This window comes from Staurois parvus, unplaced genomic scaffold (assembly GCF_062004578.1).
Source record: "Staurois parvus isolate SC_StPar_1 unplaced genomic scaffold, SC_StPar_1.0 ptg000145l, whole genome shotgun sequence".
Classification (NCBI taxonomy): domain Eukaryota; kingdom Metazoa; phylum Chordata; class Amphibia; order Anura; family Ranidae; genus Staurois; species Staurois parvus.
The window spans coordinates 15,364,130-15,381,685 of record NW_028317941.1 but is presented as its reverse complement, the minus strand read 5'-3'; the positions used below and the strand labels follow the sequence as shown (position 1 = coordinate 15,381,685).

Below are 17,556 nucleotides of genomic sequence, written 5' to 3'. Positions count from 1 at the left end.
ATTCAAATGAATGGGGCCACTCTGCTAGCACCCTTAAACCACATGTAATGCACTTTGTGGTGCACTAGCGTGGAAATCAAGGAGTTAAAGCAAGCGATGAGAAGGCAATACAATGCCTCTTCAGCAACTGTCAAATGCGAATCACTCTTCAGAGATCAAAGTACATATGCATGAGCCCGTACTGTGTTTTCCTGCCTTCTTGTAACAAACATCAACTTCTCCCCCTTATTTCCAATTCTTTTGAATGGGCAGGGAATGCTAGTTGCAGTCATTTGCGCTGTTCTATGCAGACCACAAACCCCATAATCCACAGTCCATCTCAGGAGCAAGCAAGAGAAGGTGGCTATGTTCCTACATACAGAGGGACCATGGAGAACAAATGTAGCCACCCTTTAACAGGATGTTGGATCACAGCAGCAAAAAAAAAAGAAAATTTGGAGGAGGCTGAGAGCAATAAAGGGTGCTCTTGAGTTAAATACTGTAACTTCTGAACTTTTTGTTTTGGGTAGCGGGTATACCCACTGGAATTGCCTAGGCAATTTCACCAGAGGTTCACCCCCCCCCCCCCCAAACCCCTCCAAGCTTACAAACATTGACTTCTCCCCCTTATTTCCAATTCTTTTGAATGGACAGGGCATGCTAGTTGCAGTCATTTGCGCTGTTCTATGCAGACCACAAACCCCATAGTTCACAGTCCATCTCAGGAGCAAGCAAGAGAGGGTGGCTATGTTCCTACAAACAGAGGGACCATGGAGGACAAATGTAGCCACCCTTTAACAGAATGTTGGATTACAGCAGCAAAAAAAAAATACAATTTGGAGGTTTGGAGGAAGCTGAGAGCAATAGAGGGTACTCTTGAGTTAAATACTGTAGCTTCTGACCTTTCATAAAAAGACACTTAGCTGTCCATGAATCCAGTGCAGTCTTCACCTGGGCCAATGGACCTGCACCTCCTGGGATATGTGACGTATTTTGTGAGTTTGTGCTTGAAGGGGTTTCGAGGGTGAACTTCTGGTGAAATCACCTAGGCAATTCTAGTGGGTATACCCGCTCCCCAAAAAATAAAAAAATTAGAAGGGGGGCAGGACATAAAGTGAATTTTCCTTTTTAAGTGAAATCTACTTTTAAGAATACATACTTCAACAGATTGTTTTTCAAACCAGAGTTTAGTGTCACCTCTAAATGCAACAGTCATTTACAGAGAACATTGAACCATTCATATCAGTTCCTGTCCCAAAATGAGCTTTGTAATCTAATGACCCAACCATACTTATGTACTGCACAAAAAAATGGAACACTTTTTAATCAGAGTATAACATTAAGTCAATTAAACTCCTGGGATATTGATCTGGTAAGCTAAGTAGCAGAGGGGTTGTTAATTAGTTTCAGCTGCTTTGGTCTTTATGAAATTAACAACAGGTGCACTAGATGGGCAATAATGAGATGACCCCAAAAACAGGAATGGTTTTACAGATGGAGGCCACTGACATGTTTTTCCCTACTCATCTTTTCTGACTGTTTTTCACTAGTTTTGCATTTGGCTATGGTCAGCGTCACTTCTGGTAACATGGAGGCAATACCTGGACCCTACAGAGGCTGCACAGGCAGTCCAACTTCTACAGGATAGCACATCAATACGTGCCATTGCCAGAAGGTTTGCTGTGTCTCCCAGCACAGTCTCAAGAGCATGAAGGAAATTCCAGGAGACAGGCAGTTACTCTAGGAGAGCTGGACAGGGCCATAGAAGGTCCTTAACCCATCAGCAGGACCAGTGTCTGCTCCTTTGTGCAAGGAGGAACAGGATGAGCACTGCCAGAGCTGTACAAAATGACCTCCAGCAGGTCACTGGTGTGAATGTATCTGACCAAACAATTAGAAACAGACTTTATGAGGGTGGCCTGAGGGCCCGACGTGCTCATTGCCTGGCACCATAGAGCTCGATTGGCATTTGCCATTGAACACCAGAATTGGCAGGTCCGCCCTGAGCACATGTGACAGACGTGAAAGGGTCTGGAGAAGCCGTGGAGAATGTTATGCTGCCTGTAACATCATTCAGCATGACCGTTTTGGTGGTGAGTCAGTGATGGTCTGGGGAGCCATATCCATGGAGGGATGCACACAGCTCAGGCATGCATACAAGCATACATACATTGTCAGGCACGAATACAAGCACGTGGGGGCCATACGAACTACTGAGTACCATTTTAATTTGCTGCAATGACATTTCAGCAAAATGGACTATCTTGCTGAAACATTTTTTCACTTTGATTTTCGGGGTGTATTTGAATTCAGTCCTCTGTAAGTTGATCATTTTCATTTCCATCAAACGATGGGGCATCCTTACGTTCCTAACACATTACCCAGTGTATATAAGCATAGATATCCAGCATGATATTATTCCCCACTGAGATCTGATATGTTTTCAAAGTGGTCCTTTAATTATTTTGAGCAGTGTGTGTACATAAGGTCCAGCTTAGGTTAAGAAATTAACCAACCAGTATGCTTTTGAATTATATGAACAAAATGCTCAAACACAGAGAATGTAAAAACTTCAAGCACATGGAGTCAAACCCAGGGCTCAGAGCTGCATAGCTGTTGGAGAGATTATTGCTAAAACCTAATCATTTTAATGGAAACTATAACAGTTTTTAGTACTTTATTTTTTCAATATTTGTATAAAAAATCTTTACCAAAACAAATATAACAAGTTGATTTTATCTTTCCATTCCATTTTCCTTCTTTTATTCTTTTCAGTTTGTTGGCACATACTAGGCTTTCTCATAAGAAAGTCCAGAGTAGCTGCTCACTGTTTTCTCTGAAAATTGATGAGGTTTCTTAAGAGCTAAAGACAAGTAACAGGCTGTCCCTCCGCTGATTCTTTCAGCTGTGTGTGCTGAAAAATCTAAAAAAGCAGGAGATTGAACAACTGTATCATTCTACCTTGACTGCACCATCTGCTGAATGAAAATTATAAGTAAAAAGCCTGGGTTCACACTTGTGAGGCTCTGTATATCGTATGTGATTTGCACAGGAACCGCACCACATTACTGTGCAAATCACATTCGATTTGTGTGCAGTGCGAACAGAGCCATACATTATGTATGGCTCAAATCGCACTGCACCCGCACCAAAAAGGTGCAGGATTCTTTTTGGTCCGCACTAGAATCGGACTGCATGGGTATTCACACCTATGCGATCCGATTCTGCACATCGCACCACGTTTTGCGGACCGATTTTGGGGTATTATTAACTTAACATACACATCCGCATTGGTTCACAGAAAATGCTGCGAATTCTGCACCGCATCAGTGTGAACCAGAGCTTAAACATCCATAGCCAATTTTTCAAATGTATCTGTCCAAATACAATTTTTTTTAACTGTCAACATGCTGTGGGGTCAAATTTCTAAAGGCAAATAAGTTGCTCGTTTTGCAAGAGAAGTTTCATTTTGCAAGGGAATTTGCACCAGAGCTTAGTGAATGTGATGAAGTTCCACTTTCTTTGCAAAGTGAACAGCCTGTTTGCCTTTTAGTAAATCAAATCCTATATATAAATTTCAAGTTGAATTTAGATAGATAGACCAGCTTTTCTAATCTTACAAGGCTTGTTATAGTCCTCCAGAGCTTTTTATTAGTTCTAAATAAACACATTTTTTTCTTTTTATACTTGCTTTACAATCAACACTCTCCAATATTTAGCACAGATTGTTGGAACAGAATCCAAAATGAGGTTTAAACTTGGCATAAATATCTTTATACACTGTTGTAGAAATTAGCACTGACTCATCGTCAGTCTGTTGAAAAATAATAAATCTTAAATTATTACTGAGAAAGTTAAAATTAATGAAAAGATTATTCTTTAGGTTTGTTTTTTTTAACCAGTTTAGGACCGGCGCATTGTAACTTTACTGCTAAAATGCATTGGCTTTGCACAGGATCACATGTATATACGTGATCTAGAACTCCTGGGTAGGGAGAGTGCATGCCCACTGACCCGGTTGTGCTGTCATTCGCTGATTAATGGCTAGGACACGTTGATCGGTGGAGCAGATGACAGAAAGAGATCTGTTTAGGTAAACAACACAGATCTCTCTACTGAGAGCGCTGATGTGCTGGTTTTTGTGTCCCTGCAAAGATCTTGTAGATCTTGTGAAGTTTATTCTCTAAACTGAGAGAATCTTACAACAATGAAATTCCATAAACAAGGGCGCACTCTCATCGTGCATTACCGTGGTAAAACACGTATTTATTGAATAAAAAAGGATGTATACTCACAAGCCAACATGATTGAAAGCTCAGAGCTCTGAGGAAGGGGGTTCAGCTCCCGAAACGCGTCAGTTATCCGCATCATTAGACACAGTTGTATTGTGACTGTTTTTGTGGACCACCTATATTGCTTTCAATCACGTTGGTTTGTAAGTATACATCCTTTTTTAGTCAATAAATGCGTGTTTTACCACGGTAATGCACGATGAGAGTGCGCTCTTGTTTGTTCTTTTTCACCAATGGTCAGATTTCCCGATCTTAGAAGGGCAGCACTTCTTCTGTTGGCATTCTGGCATTTCCTTGGTTTGCATTAAGATTGGAGCGCTGGTTTAGTTTGTTTATCTTTTGGAATGAAATTCCATAGGTCAAAAGAACATGCTGTTTCCTGCTCCATGCCATGAGGCTTACTGCAATGCATCTCTGGGAGAGGGGGAGGGCTGGCTATGCAACGTTAGCTAAACTAAAGGAAAGGGAGGAGAAGAGACAAAACACTGAAAACATTTAAAGGCATATGACAGTCAACATGACAGTCATGTAAAACATGACACTCCCCTTGTTTCTGTGTGCACTGAAATTAATTTTAATGCATTTTTTTTACTGAAAATATGGTTTTGATAAATATTTGGACAAATATCACATGGCATGAAAAAAATTGCAACTATCATCTATTTTTTCCAGTTAAAAAAATCTGATCTAGCAGCAAAAGAGTTAAACATATCTTACTTGTTTCAAAAAAAGAAAATAAACACATAAAACTGTGAGCTCCACATGCTTTCAAAGGAGAAGGGAAGCTGCTTGATGTTTAAAGCCTTTGTACCATTTTTTTTTAAACTCTCCATTGTGCAGACTGTTCCACCTAGTATGTACAGACCCTAATGCATTTCATTGTGAGGTGTTTGGGTTTTTCGAACAAATTATACCAGTTTACCACCTGAACCAAGTGCCATTATATCTGATTAGTCCAAAATTAGCATTAACTGCTTAGTAGATGGATTAGGCTACACTGGGGTCTATGTAAAAATGATCACAAGATATACACAGCTTTCACCCCGCATTCACACATTTTCCTCGCTAGATTCAAATAGAAAAATGTGTGAATCTTGGGTAAACTTTGTGTTAACCTTATGCAAACATGTATAAATGACAAGGCTGGTTTACAAGTGTTGCATCTACTACTGAATTAATTGCTTTTTATACTTTAGTATGTTGTTGTTAGCAATCAAAGGGATATCTGGATGTGGTCTGGGATTGGGTTTAGGTAACCTGTAAAAATGCATTAGTGTTTGTAATCTGCCTTTAAGCGGTATTAATTGCAAAACCAAAATGTAATATATTGCAGCTGCATTACTTTTCTTTTTTTAAGGCGTATTTTTCTATATTTTCACCTGACAATGTGGCCAGTAACACACTTCCTGTCTAGGGATGAGTGAACAGTTTGGTCTGAGCCTAGTTTTGGACCTAACTTTGGCTGCTCGAGTGTTTGAAAGAACGGCAGAACGTTTGTCAGTTCAGCCCCCTGTTCAGAGGAAGCTGAAAATCATATATAGAAGGTGTATTTCTACTGATTCTATATATGACAGCTTTACGGTTGCCACCTCATCCCTTTAAACCCAAACACATATTAATTATACAGGTTCTGTGGCTGATTAACCACTTCAAGTCCGGACACTTTTACCCCCTTCCTGTCCAGGCCAATTTTCAGCGCTATCATACTTTGAATGACAATTGCGCAGTCATGCAATACTGTACCCATATGAATTTGTTAGCATTTTTTTGAGACAGCTAAAGCTTTATTTTGGTGGTATTTATTCACCACTGGGATTTTTATTTTTTTTGCTATATAAATGAAAAAGTCCAAAAATTTTGAAAAAAAGTGTTTTTCTTATAAAATTTTGCAAATTAATAATATTTCATCATAAATCTTGGCCAACATTTACTCAGTTATCTTTTTAGTAAAAAAAAAAAAAAAATAACCCAAATTAGTTTATAACCAAAAATTATAATTTTTAAAAAAAATGTTTTACATTTTTATTTTTTTTATATTATTTATGTTTTTTTTTTACATACTGTCACCCTAGCAGTACAGTGTCACCATGGTGACACTGTACTACTTGTGGGGGGTGATGAAAAATTTTTTTTTTTACACTGCTTGCTTTTATACCCATAAAGGCTGTAAAAGCAACCATTTCTCCTTCTCTCTGGCTGCATTCTTGCAGCCATTGAGAAATACTGTGTGAGCTGTGATTGGTCACAGCTTGTCACATGGTACAAGGCTGTTGTGAATAGCCTTGTACCATCTGACCTCTGTGATCATTCACAGATTTCACACGTAGTAAGCAATGATGTCAGTGACATCTTGCTTACTACTCTCCATATGATCACTGATTGGCCAATCACATGATCACATGATCGGGACCTCGCACAGAGGTCGCGTACGACAATCGGTGTTCCACTGTGTCCAGATCACGGTGCTGCGCGCTCCCAGGGAGCTCGCACAGTTAAAAATGTCGGGAGCCGTTTATGAACGGCAACCCGCCCCTGGACTTCCACCGTCCGGCCATTTATATACAGTGGCCAGACAAGTGGTTAAGGTGTTAAATATGTGTAAATATGTGTAAATAATATGTGTTTGAGTTTAAAGGGATGAGGTGTCAATCCTAGACGGCTTCCTGCTGTCACTGTTTCCTAAAGAAGCCATGGGTGCTTGCAACCTTCAAGTCCCTTAGAACCATTGGCGTCACCAAGAATCTTTGTCATGTACAAAAAGAGATAGCAGTGATATCACCACCCAAATATGGCCATTGATTTCAGCTGGCTGCCTTAATCCAATGCACATTAATGTGTGACACAACGTGCATTAATGCACCACACAGATGTAAATGATACTTAAAAATAGGAACAAAGAAAATAAAAATTGTGGCATTGTGCAAAAGTTTGGACACTCTTCCATTTGTCCAGGCATAAACACTGTGTTTGCAAGGTTCCTGACCCCAATTACCTCAAAGAAGAAGTAGGGCCAAAACTCTTTTGGCCCCACTTCTCCTGTGGGTCACAGGAGTGCACAGTTCCTAGCCAAAAGACTCTAGAATAATCTCCTATAAAAGAAGGAGATTGGAGCTATCCTCACCACAAACTGGTTTTGAACCCTCCTCTCACCTCCCCCCACATGGTACCCTCCCAATATTGAGCGCATGTGGCCTGGTATAGTTCGGGGGAAGGAAATGCACACTTGCTGATCCCCCTCTCCAGGATATGGGTCTGTTTTAAATCTTTGGGGATGGGCACACAATTCTTTTCCTGGGGGCCCCCTCAAAATCCATTTCAGACACTTATCAAGGATGAGAGTCTGGTATTGATTTTGAGGGTGACCCCATGCCTTTTTTCCAAGCTGGCCAGGCTCGGACGCATATGCTCTAATGGTGACCTCATCATCTCATTGAGCCTGCCCTTGGTGGCAGAAGTGGGAGTGCCCTGCACCCAAACAGTCTTATAGAGGAGGCAGATATCAGTAACAGCTCCAGCCACCCAGGCCACACAAAGACTGGGGGGGGGTCACTGATGTAAGAGGGGACTCCGAGTGAATACACTAAGCTAAGGGGGACACTAATATAAAGGTTCTCCCTTACATCAGTATCCTCCCTTGCCTTAGTGTATTCATTCTGTGGAAGGTGGTCGGTGGTCCTCAAGAATCAACTTCCCACCCACACACATCACAGTTCCTGGTGGCATCCCTCTTAAATCAGTGTCCTCAGAGTTCTCCTTTACATCAGAATATATAGGATTCCTCCTTACAATGCAAGGGCAAGGGGAACCCTGTGGACCCTGATGTAAAGGGGAACTCTGATGTTAAGGGCAATGCTGTAGACCCTGATGAAATTAGGAATACTGATGTAAAGGGGAACACTGCAGACTCTAATGTAAGGGGAGCTTTAGTGACCAGAGACCACCTTATATCAGAGTTCCCTTTTACACCTAAGTCTGCAGCATTCCTCCTTACATCATGGTCTGCAGTATTCCCTTTTACATCAGAGTTTCCCTTTACATCAGGCTACTCAGTGTTCCCCCTTACATTTTAAGGGGAACCCTGCAGACTGTGATGTAAAGGGGAGCTCTGTGGACTCTGATGTAAGGGGGAACTCTGCGGACTGTGATGCAAAGGACAGCTCTGTGGACTCTTGTGTAAGGTGGGGGGCTCTGATGACTAGAGACCCTCTAACATCACAGTTTTCCCCTTACACAAGAGTACACAGCATTCCCCTTTAGATCAGGGTCTGCAGAGTTCCCCCTTGCACTGTAAAGGAGAAGTCTGCAGACTCTGATGTAAGGGGAACTCTGTGCTGGGTTATATTAACCTGACTTTCACGTGAAAGGAGAAGTATGTTTTTTACCTTTTGATATACCTTAAACAATTGTTAAAAGCACGGGCTATGTGCTTGTGGCCAACTTTTTGAACTGTCAGTAAAAAGTGGACACTGTCAGTACATATTTTTGTGTTCTGTCAGAAAAAAAATTGGCTCTGTCAGTAAATTATTTGTCTCGTGTCAGTATATTTCACTTCAGGACGTTGGCAACCTTGCTGCCAGGTCCTCTGCAATTTGCGACATTCCTTGAACTTTCGGGTTGTAGGGGTCGCTATTGCAGCTGTCTGGGACTTGGAAGAAAGTGTGTGGCTTGCAAGGTTCTGTGTGTTTGAATGGACACAAACTTCAATTTCCAGCAGCACATACGCACAAGTGTCTCTTTGGCAGCTGCCTAGCTAAAGAAAACACCCAAAAATAGGAGGATGGGGAAGGGCAGCAGCTCAGAGATTGGCTGGGAAACTAAAATGGACACATTTTTAAGAAAGCAGATGATGCAAAATATGTACGTTTGGACTTCCTCAACTGAAAAATATAATCTAGTATCACTTTATCCCATCACAGCTTGTTTTGTACATATGCATTTGTTTAATAAAGTGGAACTTCACCCAAAAGGGGAAGTTTCACTTGTTTGCCCCCTCCACTGCCACATTTGGCACTTTTTGGGGGTTAGGAAATCACTGGATCCCTGAACAGGTAAGTGTTCCTATAATCAAAGTCAGCAACTACAGTATTTGTATCTTCTGACTTTTAGGCCCCTTTCACACGGGGCAGATCGGATCTGATCCTCGCTGAACAGGTGGATAACAGGTCCCTGTCCGCTCCGCTATTGCAGAGCAGAGCTGTCTTCTATGGGGTGGTCAGATGAAAACAGACCGCCTGTCCATTTCTATCCAACTGCCATCTAATCCACCATACGGATAGGGAACAGATCCCCATCCATTTGTTTTTGGCCTACAGGATCACATCGGATGCCGGCGGGTGTCAGCAGACACTTGTCCACTGACACCCGCCGTTCCATAGAGGTCTATGGATGGTCCGATCAGGTCCGCCTGAAAAACTGACAGGCGGACTTGATCATACCATCAAAGTGAAAGGGGCCTTAGTAGTTGAAGTGGTTGTAAACCCTTACATGTAACAAGTGAAGTGACTGGCCTTAGATGATACACAGAGATGAAGCAAACAATTCAGTTTCTGAGTGTTCAGAAAAAAGGGGCCTGAAAGCTTAAAGGAAAAGTTCACCTTTGTAAAGAAAGAAATAAATAAATAAGTGCACATCTTTTTGCAAGTAAAACAAAATGTGCATGTATTATATGTTTTACGAGGAGCCTAGCAAGCATTGATCAGTAGATTGTGGCTGCCATGCAGGACTCCTGCAAACCTGTCTGTATATCTGTGTGCTTGTAACTCGACAGGAAGAGAGAATGACCTATCACAGTGCTCAACAGTGTAAGGATTTACAACCACTTCAACTACTAAGGCCCCTTTCACATTGACGGTCTGATCGAGTCCGCCTGTCAGTTTTTCAGGCGGACCTGATCGGACCATCCATAGACCTCTATGGACCGACAGGTGTCAGTGGACAAGTGTCTGCTGACACCCACCGGCATCCGATCCGATCCTGTAGGCCAAAAACAGATGGATGGGGATCTGTTGCCCATCCGTCAGGTGGATTGGATGGCAATCAGATAGAAACGGACAGGTAGTCAGTTTTCATCTGACCGCCCCATAGAAGACAGCAGGCAGTGTCTGTGTCTGCTCTGCAGTGGCGGAGAGGACAGGGACCTGTTATCCACCTGTTCAGTGGAGATCAGATCAGATCAGATCCAACTTTGTGAAAGGGGCCTAAAAGTCAGCAGATACAAATACTGTAGCTGCTGACTTTGACTATAGGGACACTTACCTGTTCAGGGATCCAGTGATGTCCTACCCCCCAAAAAGTGCCAAATGTGGCAGTGGAGGGGGGAGGAGGCAAACAAGTGAAACTTCCCTTTTTGGGTGAAGTCATGGTAGTTTATTGAGAACTACAAGCTGCAAAGGCTGTCAGGACTTGTAGCTTTTCCTTCCCTGAATTCAGTGAATGAATGACGCCGTCGGGTGGGCTGCATCTTTTTTTAATTGAGAAGATCCCCTGTCTGCTGTCACAGTGGGGACTCGGAAGGGCGCGGGGGCAGCTGGAGTGCTAACATGTTACACCCTGAATACGGGTGTAACATGTAACATGTTAGAAAAGGCAAACTACACTCTACAGAGCTCAGTGAAGAGGGCTCTGAGAGCTAATTGGAGGGAAAGGGCACTATCCTCTTCACACAGCACACAGGAACATTGCTGATACAGTCAATCAAATGAAGGTCCCTCCCCATCACCATTTTTCTCTTGGTGTCAGGAAAACTTGTCAGAAGTCACTAATGCTGATTAGCAGACAAACGAAGTGGCAGGCAGAAATGACAAAGTGTTCTTAATTGAGACAAGTACACACTATAGAGGGATATGCTTTATCAATATTTCATGTCTGAGGTCTACAACCACTTTATTACAATGAACCCTATGATTTAATGGGGTCATTTTTTCATCTGGCCTTGCTAGGTTTACCTCCCTAAAGCTGAACTCTTGTCAAAAAAACTATATTTGTATGTTGCACAGTAAAATTGAATTGCCACTAATGATGTGTGGTCCATCTCTGGCTGCTGCAGTGTTCATTAAATTTCCTTCTTTCATTCAACCCGCATGCTCCTGTTATCACCAAACATCTGGCGCTGAGATATGGTTCTGCTTGTAGTTCTGCCTGTAGTACACTGAGCATAGTTGGTCGCATACTGCCCCTTTTTCTCCATCCAGAAAAAGTTTTGTATTCTTTTCACAGAATACCAGATGTTCTGTGACTGGAGCAGATGCCCATCACAATATCCCCACCCCCCTCCTCCAATCACACAACACCATGCATTCTGTAAAAAGGGCGAAGGATGGGGTACAGTGTGCATCCTATTATGATCAGAGTACTACAGCTGGAAATGGAAATCTCAGTGCCAGATATTCAGCTCTGGCAGAAGTGTGCAGGCTGAATGAAAGCAGATGTAATAAACACTCCAGGGCCACACAGTGGTGTATTTAGGTTTTGTGCTGCCTTAGGCAAAATCGCCCCCCCCCCCATGGAGAGACACTGACCAACACCCCCCTCCCCCACGCTGAGAGCCTTACATTGACCAACAACACCCCAGCCTGCCCACCCCCACCCAAAAGTTCCTTCCACTACCACCACACCTGGCAACCCCACCCCGGCAAGAGAAGACACTCACCTTCACAGCTCCGGACATCCCCTGAGAAAGAGAGTCAGGCTCTGTATACAGCAGCCCTCAGCCTCTCTCAGATCCCACTTGGTCCCCATGCTGCATATGTCCCTTCTTCCATCCCTTCTTTTGGGGGGCGGCACTGTCCCACTGAAAAATGTTGCTGCCCCCTGAAAAATGCCGCCCTAGGCAAATGCCTTGTTTGCCTTGTGGTAAATACGCCTCTGGGTCCAGAGGTGGGGCACACTTTATTACTGGTAGTTTTTCTTCCTGTGCAAATGTACAAAAATAGTTTGTTTGAGTTCGGCTTAAAATAAAAGCACCCTAAACCCTGCAGGTCCTTGATCTCCATGTTGGTCAAATAGATTTCACCTCTCCAGAGATGTCTACCACTGTTAGTTTATTACTCAAAGCTGAATTCCAGGTACAGCAACTTATAGCTTGTAAGTAGTTAAGTATGTATGTGTCATAGCATTGGGTTCCCCTTGGAAGGCACTGCTACTACAGTGATCTCCACTAGCTTTCAGGTCCTATTTCAAGTGGTTGCCTGCATTGTGATCACAGGAGATCACACACTCGGCATGGGTGACGTTCAGGGAACACTTTCTATTTTCTCAATAAATGCAAATCGTTCTCTGGTTGCACGAGGGGGACATTGTGACATCCCTTCCCCACCTCTCCACCTCATCCAATCAGAGAATGATTTGTGTTCATTGAGAAAATAGAAAGTGTTCCCTGAATGGCGGCCTTGCCGAGCAAACAATCTCCTGTATTCACAATGGAGCAGGGCAGTCACTTGGCACAGGTAGGTAGTGAGGTTTGCTCTAGTAGCAGTGCCTACTACAGTGATTTCCATCTTCCACAGGGATCCCACAAGTATGACACCTACACACTTACATTGGTCCAAGTTGAACCAATATAACTATGTAAAAATTGCCATACCTGGAATTCATTTTTAAAAGCATAGTTCACCTTTACCAAAACAAATATCTATGCAGATAAGGGGTGTCTGTAGATAAAAACAAACTGTGCAGCTCTGACCAAATAATGCCTTTGCTATAGATGTGGGTCCTTTTTGCACCTCATGAAGCCTGACTGGAACACTCCTAGGGCATTGCTAAGGACATTGCTAAGACACAACTAGCTGTTACTGTTCACCTTCACCATCACAGCAGTGAGCTCTTTCTCTTGATTCAAACCCCCTCACATGCGCTCTCACTCCCATAATGCAGTAGCTCTGATCTCAGTGTTTCAAAGCTAACTCCTGTGATGGTGAAAGTGAACAGTAACAACAAGGCCTCTCCTAGCAACTTCCTTAGAAACGTCCTAAGAGTTTTCCAGTCAGTCTTCATGAGGTACATAAATGCCCTTTAACCACTTGCCCTGCAGAGAATTTACCCCCCTTCCTGACCAGGCCATTTCCCCCCCCCCCCCCCACAAATAGAGATTTCTTTCGGTAGTATTTTTATTTTCTGCAATATAAACATGTTTCTGCACTATAAACAATTTTGGAAAAAAAAAAACATTTTTGACTTTTTGCTATAAAACATATCCAAAAAAAAAAGTTTAAAAATTTAATTTCATCATAACTTTAGGCCAAAATGTATTCTGCTACATGTCTTTGCTAAAAAAAAAATCCCACTACATGTAAATTAATTGGTTTACATGAAATTTATAGTGTCTACAAATGCAGTATACTGTATATACTGGATTTTTTTTTATACTAGTAATGGCGGCAATCAGCGACTTATAGCGGGACTACGGCAGGCATTCTGACACTGGGTGGGAACTGACTAACTGTCACTGACATCCCCAGTGACACTAATACAATGATCAGTGCTAATAAAAAGCACTGACACTGTACTAATGACACTGGGTTGGAAGGGGTTAAGATCTGGGGAAATCAAAGGATTAACTGTGTGCCTAAAAAGTGTTAAGATGTTAACTCCTTCCTGTTAACATCTGGGGCGATCAAAGCGTGTGCGGTGTGTGTTTTACATTATGTGCCATGTGGTGTTTTACAATGGAGACATGCTGCTTTGCAGAGAAATACAAAGCAGCATGTGCTTGCTGACAGTAGAGAGACCTGTCTTTTTTATACACAGGTCTGTTCCTTGTCAGCTTTCCCCGATGATCACCGAGTCCCGGCGGGGAATTGCCGGCCAGGACCCGATGATTGACATCTCCAGCTGCCAATTGTGGCACGGGTAGGGTGGTATGTGCGCGTTCTCCCTACCCTATACGTGATTTTGCACAGCCCTGCCACCCTGTAGCGTACTATAAGACGGTGGGCAGGCGGTTAATTTGAACTAGGTGGACGTTTTTTCAACCAGACTAACTATGTAACCTACACCTATAGCAAGGGCATTACTCAACTTCAAAGCTGCACAGATTGTTTTACTTACAGATGCTCCTTATCTGCATAGGCATTTTTTTTGGAAAAGGTGCACAATCCCTTTAGGCCTCATGCACACAGGACATCTTAAAACCACTCCTCTTCTTAGCAGCAGCATTTTGGCAGAAAAACCGCCTGACGCTCGTAAAAGTATCAGCTTTTACATACAATTAGGCATGTTTACAGGCGTCAAGCACTTGGGCATTAATTAATTTCATTGGTCAGAATAATAATTTATTCTGGCCATTGAAATGAATTAAAGTTCAAGCTCTAAACATGCCTAGCGTTAACACATGTTTTGGTGCATATACAAGTGTTTACACGCATCAAGCGTTTTTTCTGCCAAAATGCTGCTGCTCCTGGACGCACTGGCTCTGGGGTTTTTTTCCCTGTCTGTAAATGCCCCTGCCACTAAAAGCTTCTAAAAGTGTATGTGTGCAGGAAAACATAGGATAACATGGAGGGCAGTAAAAAAAAACGCCTGACGCCCCTAAAAGTGGCTGCAAAAATTCCCTGTGTGAATGAGGCCTAAAGCTCACCACACGTTACCATCTAATCTCTTAGATTGTAAGCTCCCAGGATCAGGGCCCTCTTAACCCTCTTGTATTGAACTGTACTGTCTCCCGTTATATTGTAAAGCGCTGAGCTAACTGTTGGCGCTATATAAATCCTGTATAATAATAACTGTGCAATCTCCTTTAGTTCTACCAACAACTAAGAGCCTGTCTGATTGGATACAAAATGATTGGATACATTAGATAGGCCCCTGATTGTACAGAGATTGTACAGTTAGATTTTAACGTGTATGATGACCCCTGGTGTGAACAGGAACAAGTGTCATAGGTTATATGGGTCGTTGGTTTGAATCCCAGCCACGGCACCACCTGCCTGGAGTTTGCATGTTCTCCCTGTGCCTGCGTGGGTTTCCTCCGGGTACTCCGGTTTCCTCCCACACTCCAAAGACATGCTGGTAGGTTAACTGGATCCTGTCTAAATTGTCCTAGTATGTATATGAATGTGAGTTAGGGACCTTAGATTGTACGCCCCTTGAGGATTAAGGACTGAAGTGGATGTAAAATATATATGTAAAGCGCTGTGTAAATTGACGGTGCTATATAAAGACCTGATATAAATAAATATATAATAATAAATAAATGAAACACACAGAGAAAAAAGGGCTGGGGGACTTAAGTTGGCTACACATTATACAATTCCCTCATTCAATTTCCTTTTGAATTACCTTCAGCTATGTACTACAAGGGCCGGCCCGATTGCATAAATCTGAATGTGTTTAGATTTATTATTATTATACAGGATTTATATAGCGCCAACAGTTTGCACAGCACTTTACATATATATTTTACATATATATATACTTTACATATATATTTGACTTCATATTTTATTTTTTTGAAAATGATACAAGAAAAATTGTATAATGTGTAGCCAGCTTTAGGAAGATTTGTCCCTTTCCTATGACCTTTGGTAGAGCAATCTGCAGCTTGGCCAGAACTAGTTTGTTGGTCCGCTGACAAGCAGCAGCCAACGGGCCCTGGAGGATGGATGAGAAGCAATCTCAGCAATCCTGTCTCAGCACCGCCACAGACATGATGCTTCGTAATGCAACTTTCCTCACTGCAGATCCTGTATGAGACACCCAGCCCAGATGGATTAGACTGCAGCCAAGTTGTTTACACCATTGCTCCTCAAATCCCTACGTTACCCTCCCGAGCACATGGAACATACATTTGTACTTACCAGGCGAGGCTGAGGACAAGTGTGCTCCAGTTCTTCCATGCTTTCTAAGGGAAGATCACCACAAAGGGAATATGGGATACCTGTTTCTGACTCAGCATCAAGGCTGAGAACTGGCATGGCCAGATGAGGCTCGCCGTAGCTCTCGGCAGGATGGAGAACGACTCTTGGGTATTCTAGGCAGTGGAGATTTTTCCCAGCTTCATGGCCTTTTCCCCTGAGAGACAGAAGGTGCTTGTTTAAATGTTAGAAGTAGAAGGCGTGATGCACAAGGCCTCGGTTTATCACTATAACAACCAGGCAGCAGTACAGCACACAGCACAGAACGCACTGGCCTCATTTGCATGGTGCCTTGTGGTTGGATAGTGTCCTCCCAGTCCAGCTTTAAGTGAATGATGATGCATCCTGCCAATAGCACAAGTCCTGGGAGTTTGCTGGCCTTCAGCTTTTATTCTGGGAATGCCTTGTTTATCATCTATTATTAAAACAACAATTAAGGGGAAAACAAACAAACAAACAGATTTCAGAACATGTCACAACTCTTTGGCTGCATATTCATATTTCAGCCTGGGTTCACATATTATTATTATTATACAGGATTTATATAGCGCCAACAGTTTGCTCAGCGTTTACAATATAACGGGAGACAATACAGCAACAATACAGTTCAATACAAGAGAGATAGGAGGGCCCTGCTCCTCGGAGCTTACAATCTAGGAGGGAGAGGCTAGTGGTACAAAAGGTAGTAACTGTGGGGGATGGACTGGTTGGAAGAGTAGAAGATTCCATTATTAGCTGAGGGCAGGATAGGCTTCCCTGAAGAGATAGGTTTACAGAGATCGCCTAAAAGTGAGCAGAGTAGGCGATAGTCTGATAAATTGGGGTAGAGAGTTCCAGAGGATGGGAGAAGCTCTGGAGAAGTCCTGGAGACAAGCATGGGAGGAGGAGACAAGGGAGCTAGAGAGCAGGAGGTCGTGCGAAAAGCGGAGAGTACGGTTTGGGTGATATTTGGAGACAGGATTGGTGATGTAATTTGGGGCAGAGTTATAAATGGCTTTATATGTTATTGTTAATGTTTTGAATTTTATCCGTTGGGCAATGGGAAGCCATTGGAGGGATTGGCAGAGAGGGGTGGCTGATACAGAAAGGTTATATGTGCGGTGTATCGCATGTGATTCGCGCATGTACCGCAACGCATTCCTGTGCAAATCACATGCGATTTTTGTGCAGTGCGATTGGAGCCATACATTTTGTATGGCTCTATTCACACTGCACCTGCACCAAAAATGTGCAGGACCCTTTTTTGGGTCCGCACTAGAATCAGATCGCATGGGTATTCACAGCTATGCGATCTGATTCTGCACATCGCACCGCGTTTTGTGGACCGCATTCGGGGTGTTGTTAACTTAACATACACACCCGCAGCAGTTCACATAATTGGGGTCCGATTCTGATGCGGTGCGGAATTCACACAGAAAACACTGCTAATTCCACAC

The 17,556-nt window shown here is 42.8% G+C and overlaps 1 protein-coding gene across 2 annotated transcripts in view; it reads right to left on the bottom strand.

Moving 5' to 3' along the window:
* Nucleotides 1-16,411, bottom strand: part of PCYT1B (phosphate cytidylyltransferase 1B, choline) — a 70,050-nt gene extending 53,639 nt beyond the window's left edge. The window contains exon 1 of one of the 2 annotated variants that reach the window (XM_089673895.1): nt 16,064-16,411. In XM_089673895.1, the coding sequence (XP_089530021.1) occupies nt 16,064-16,180 (117 nt within the window). In that variant the 5' untranslated portion in view covers nt 16,181-16,411. The remainder of the gene's footprint in view (nt 1-16,063) is intronic. The other variant, XM_089673894.1, reaches the window with a different exon arrangement.
* Nucleotides 16,412-17,556: the final 1,145 nt, after the last annotated feature.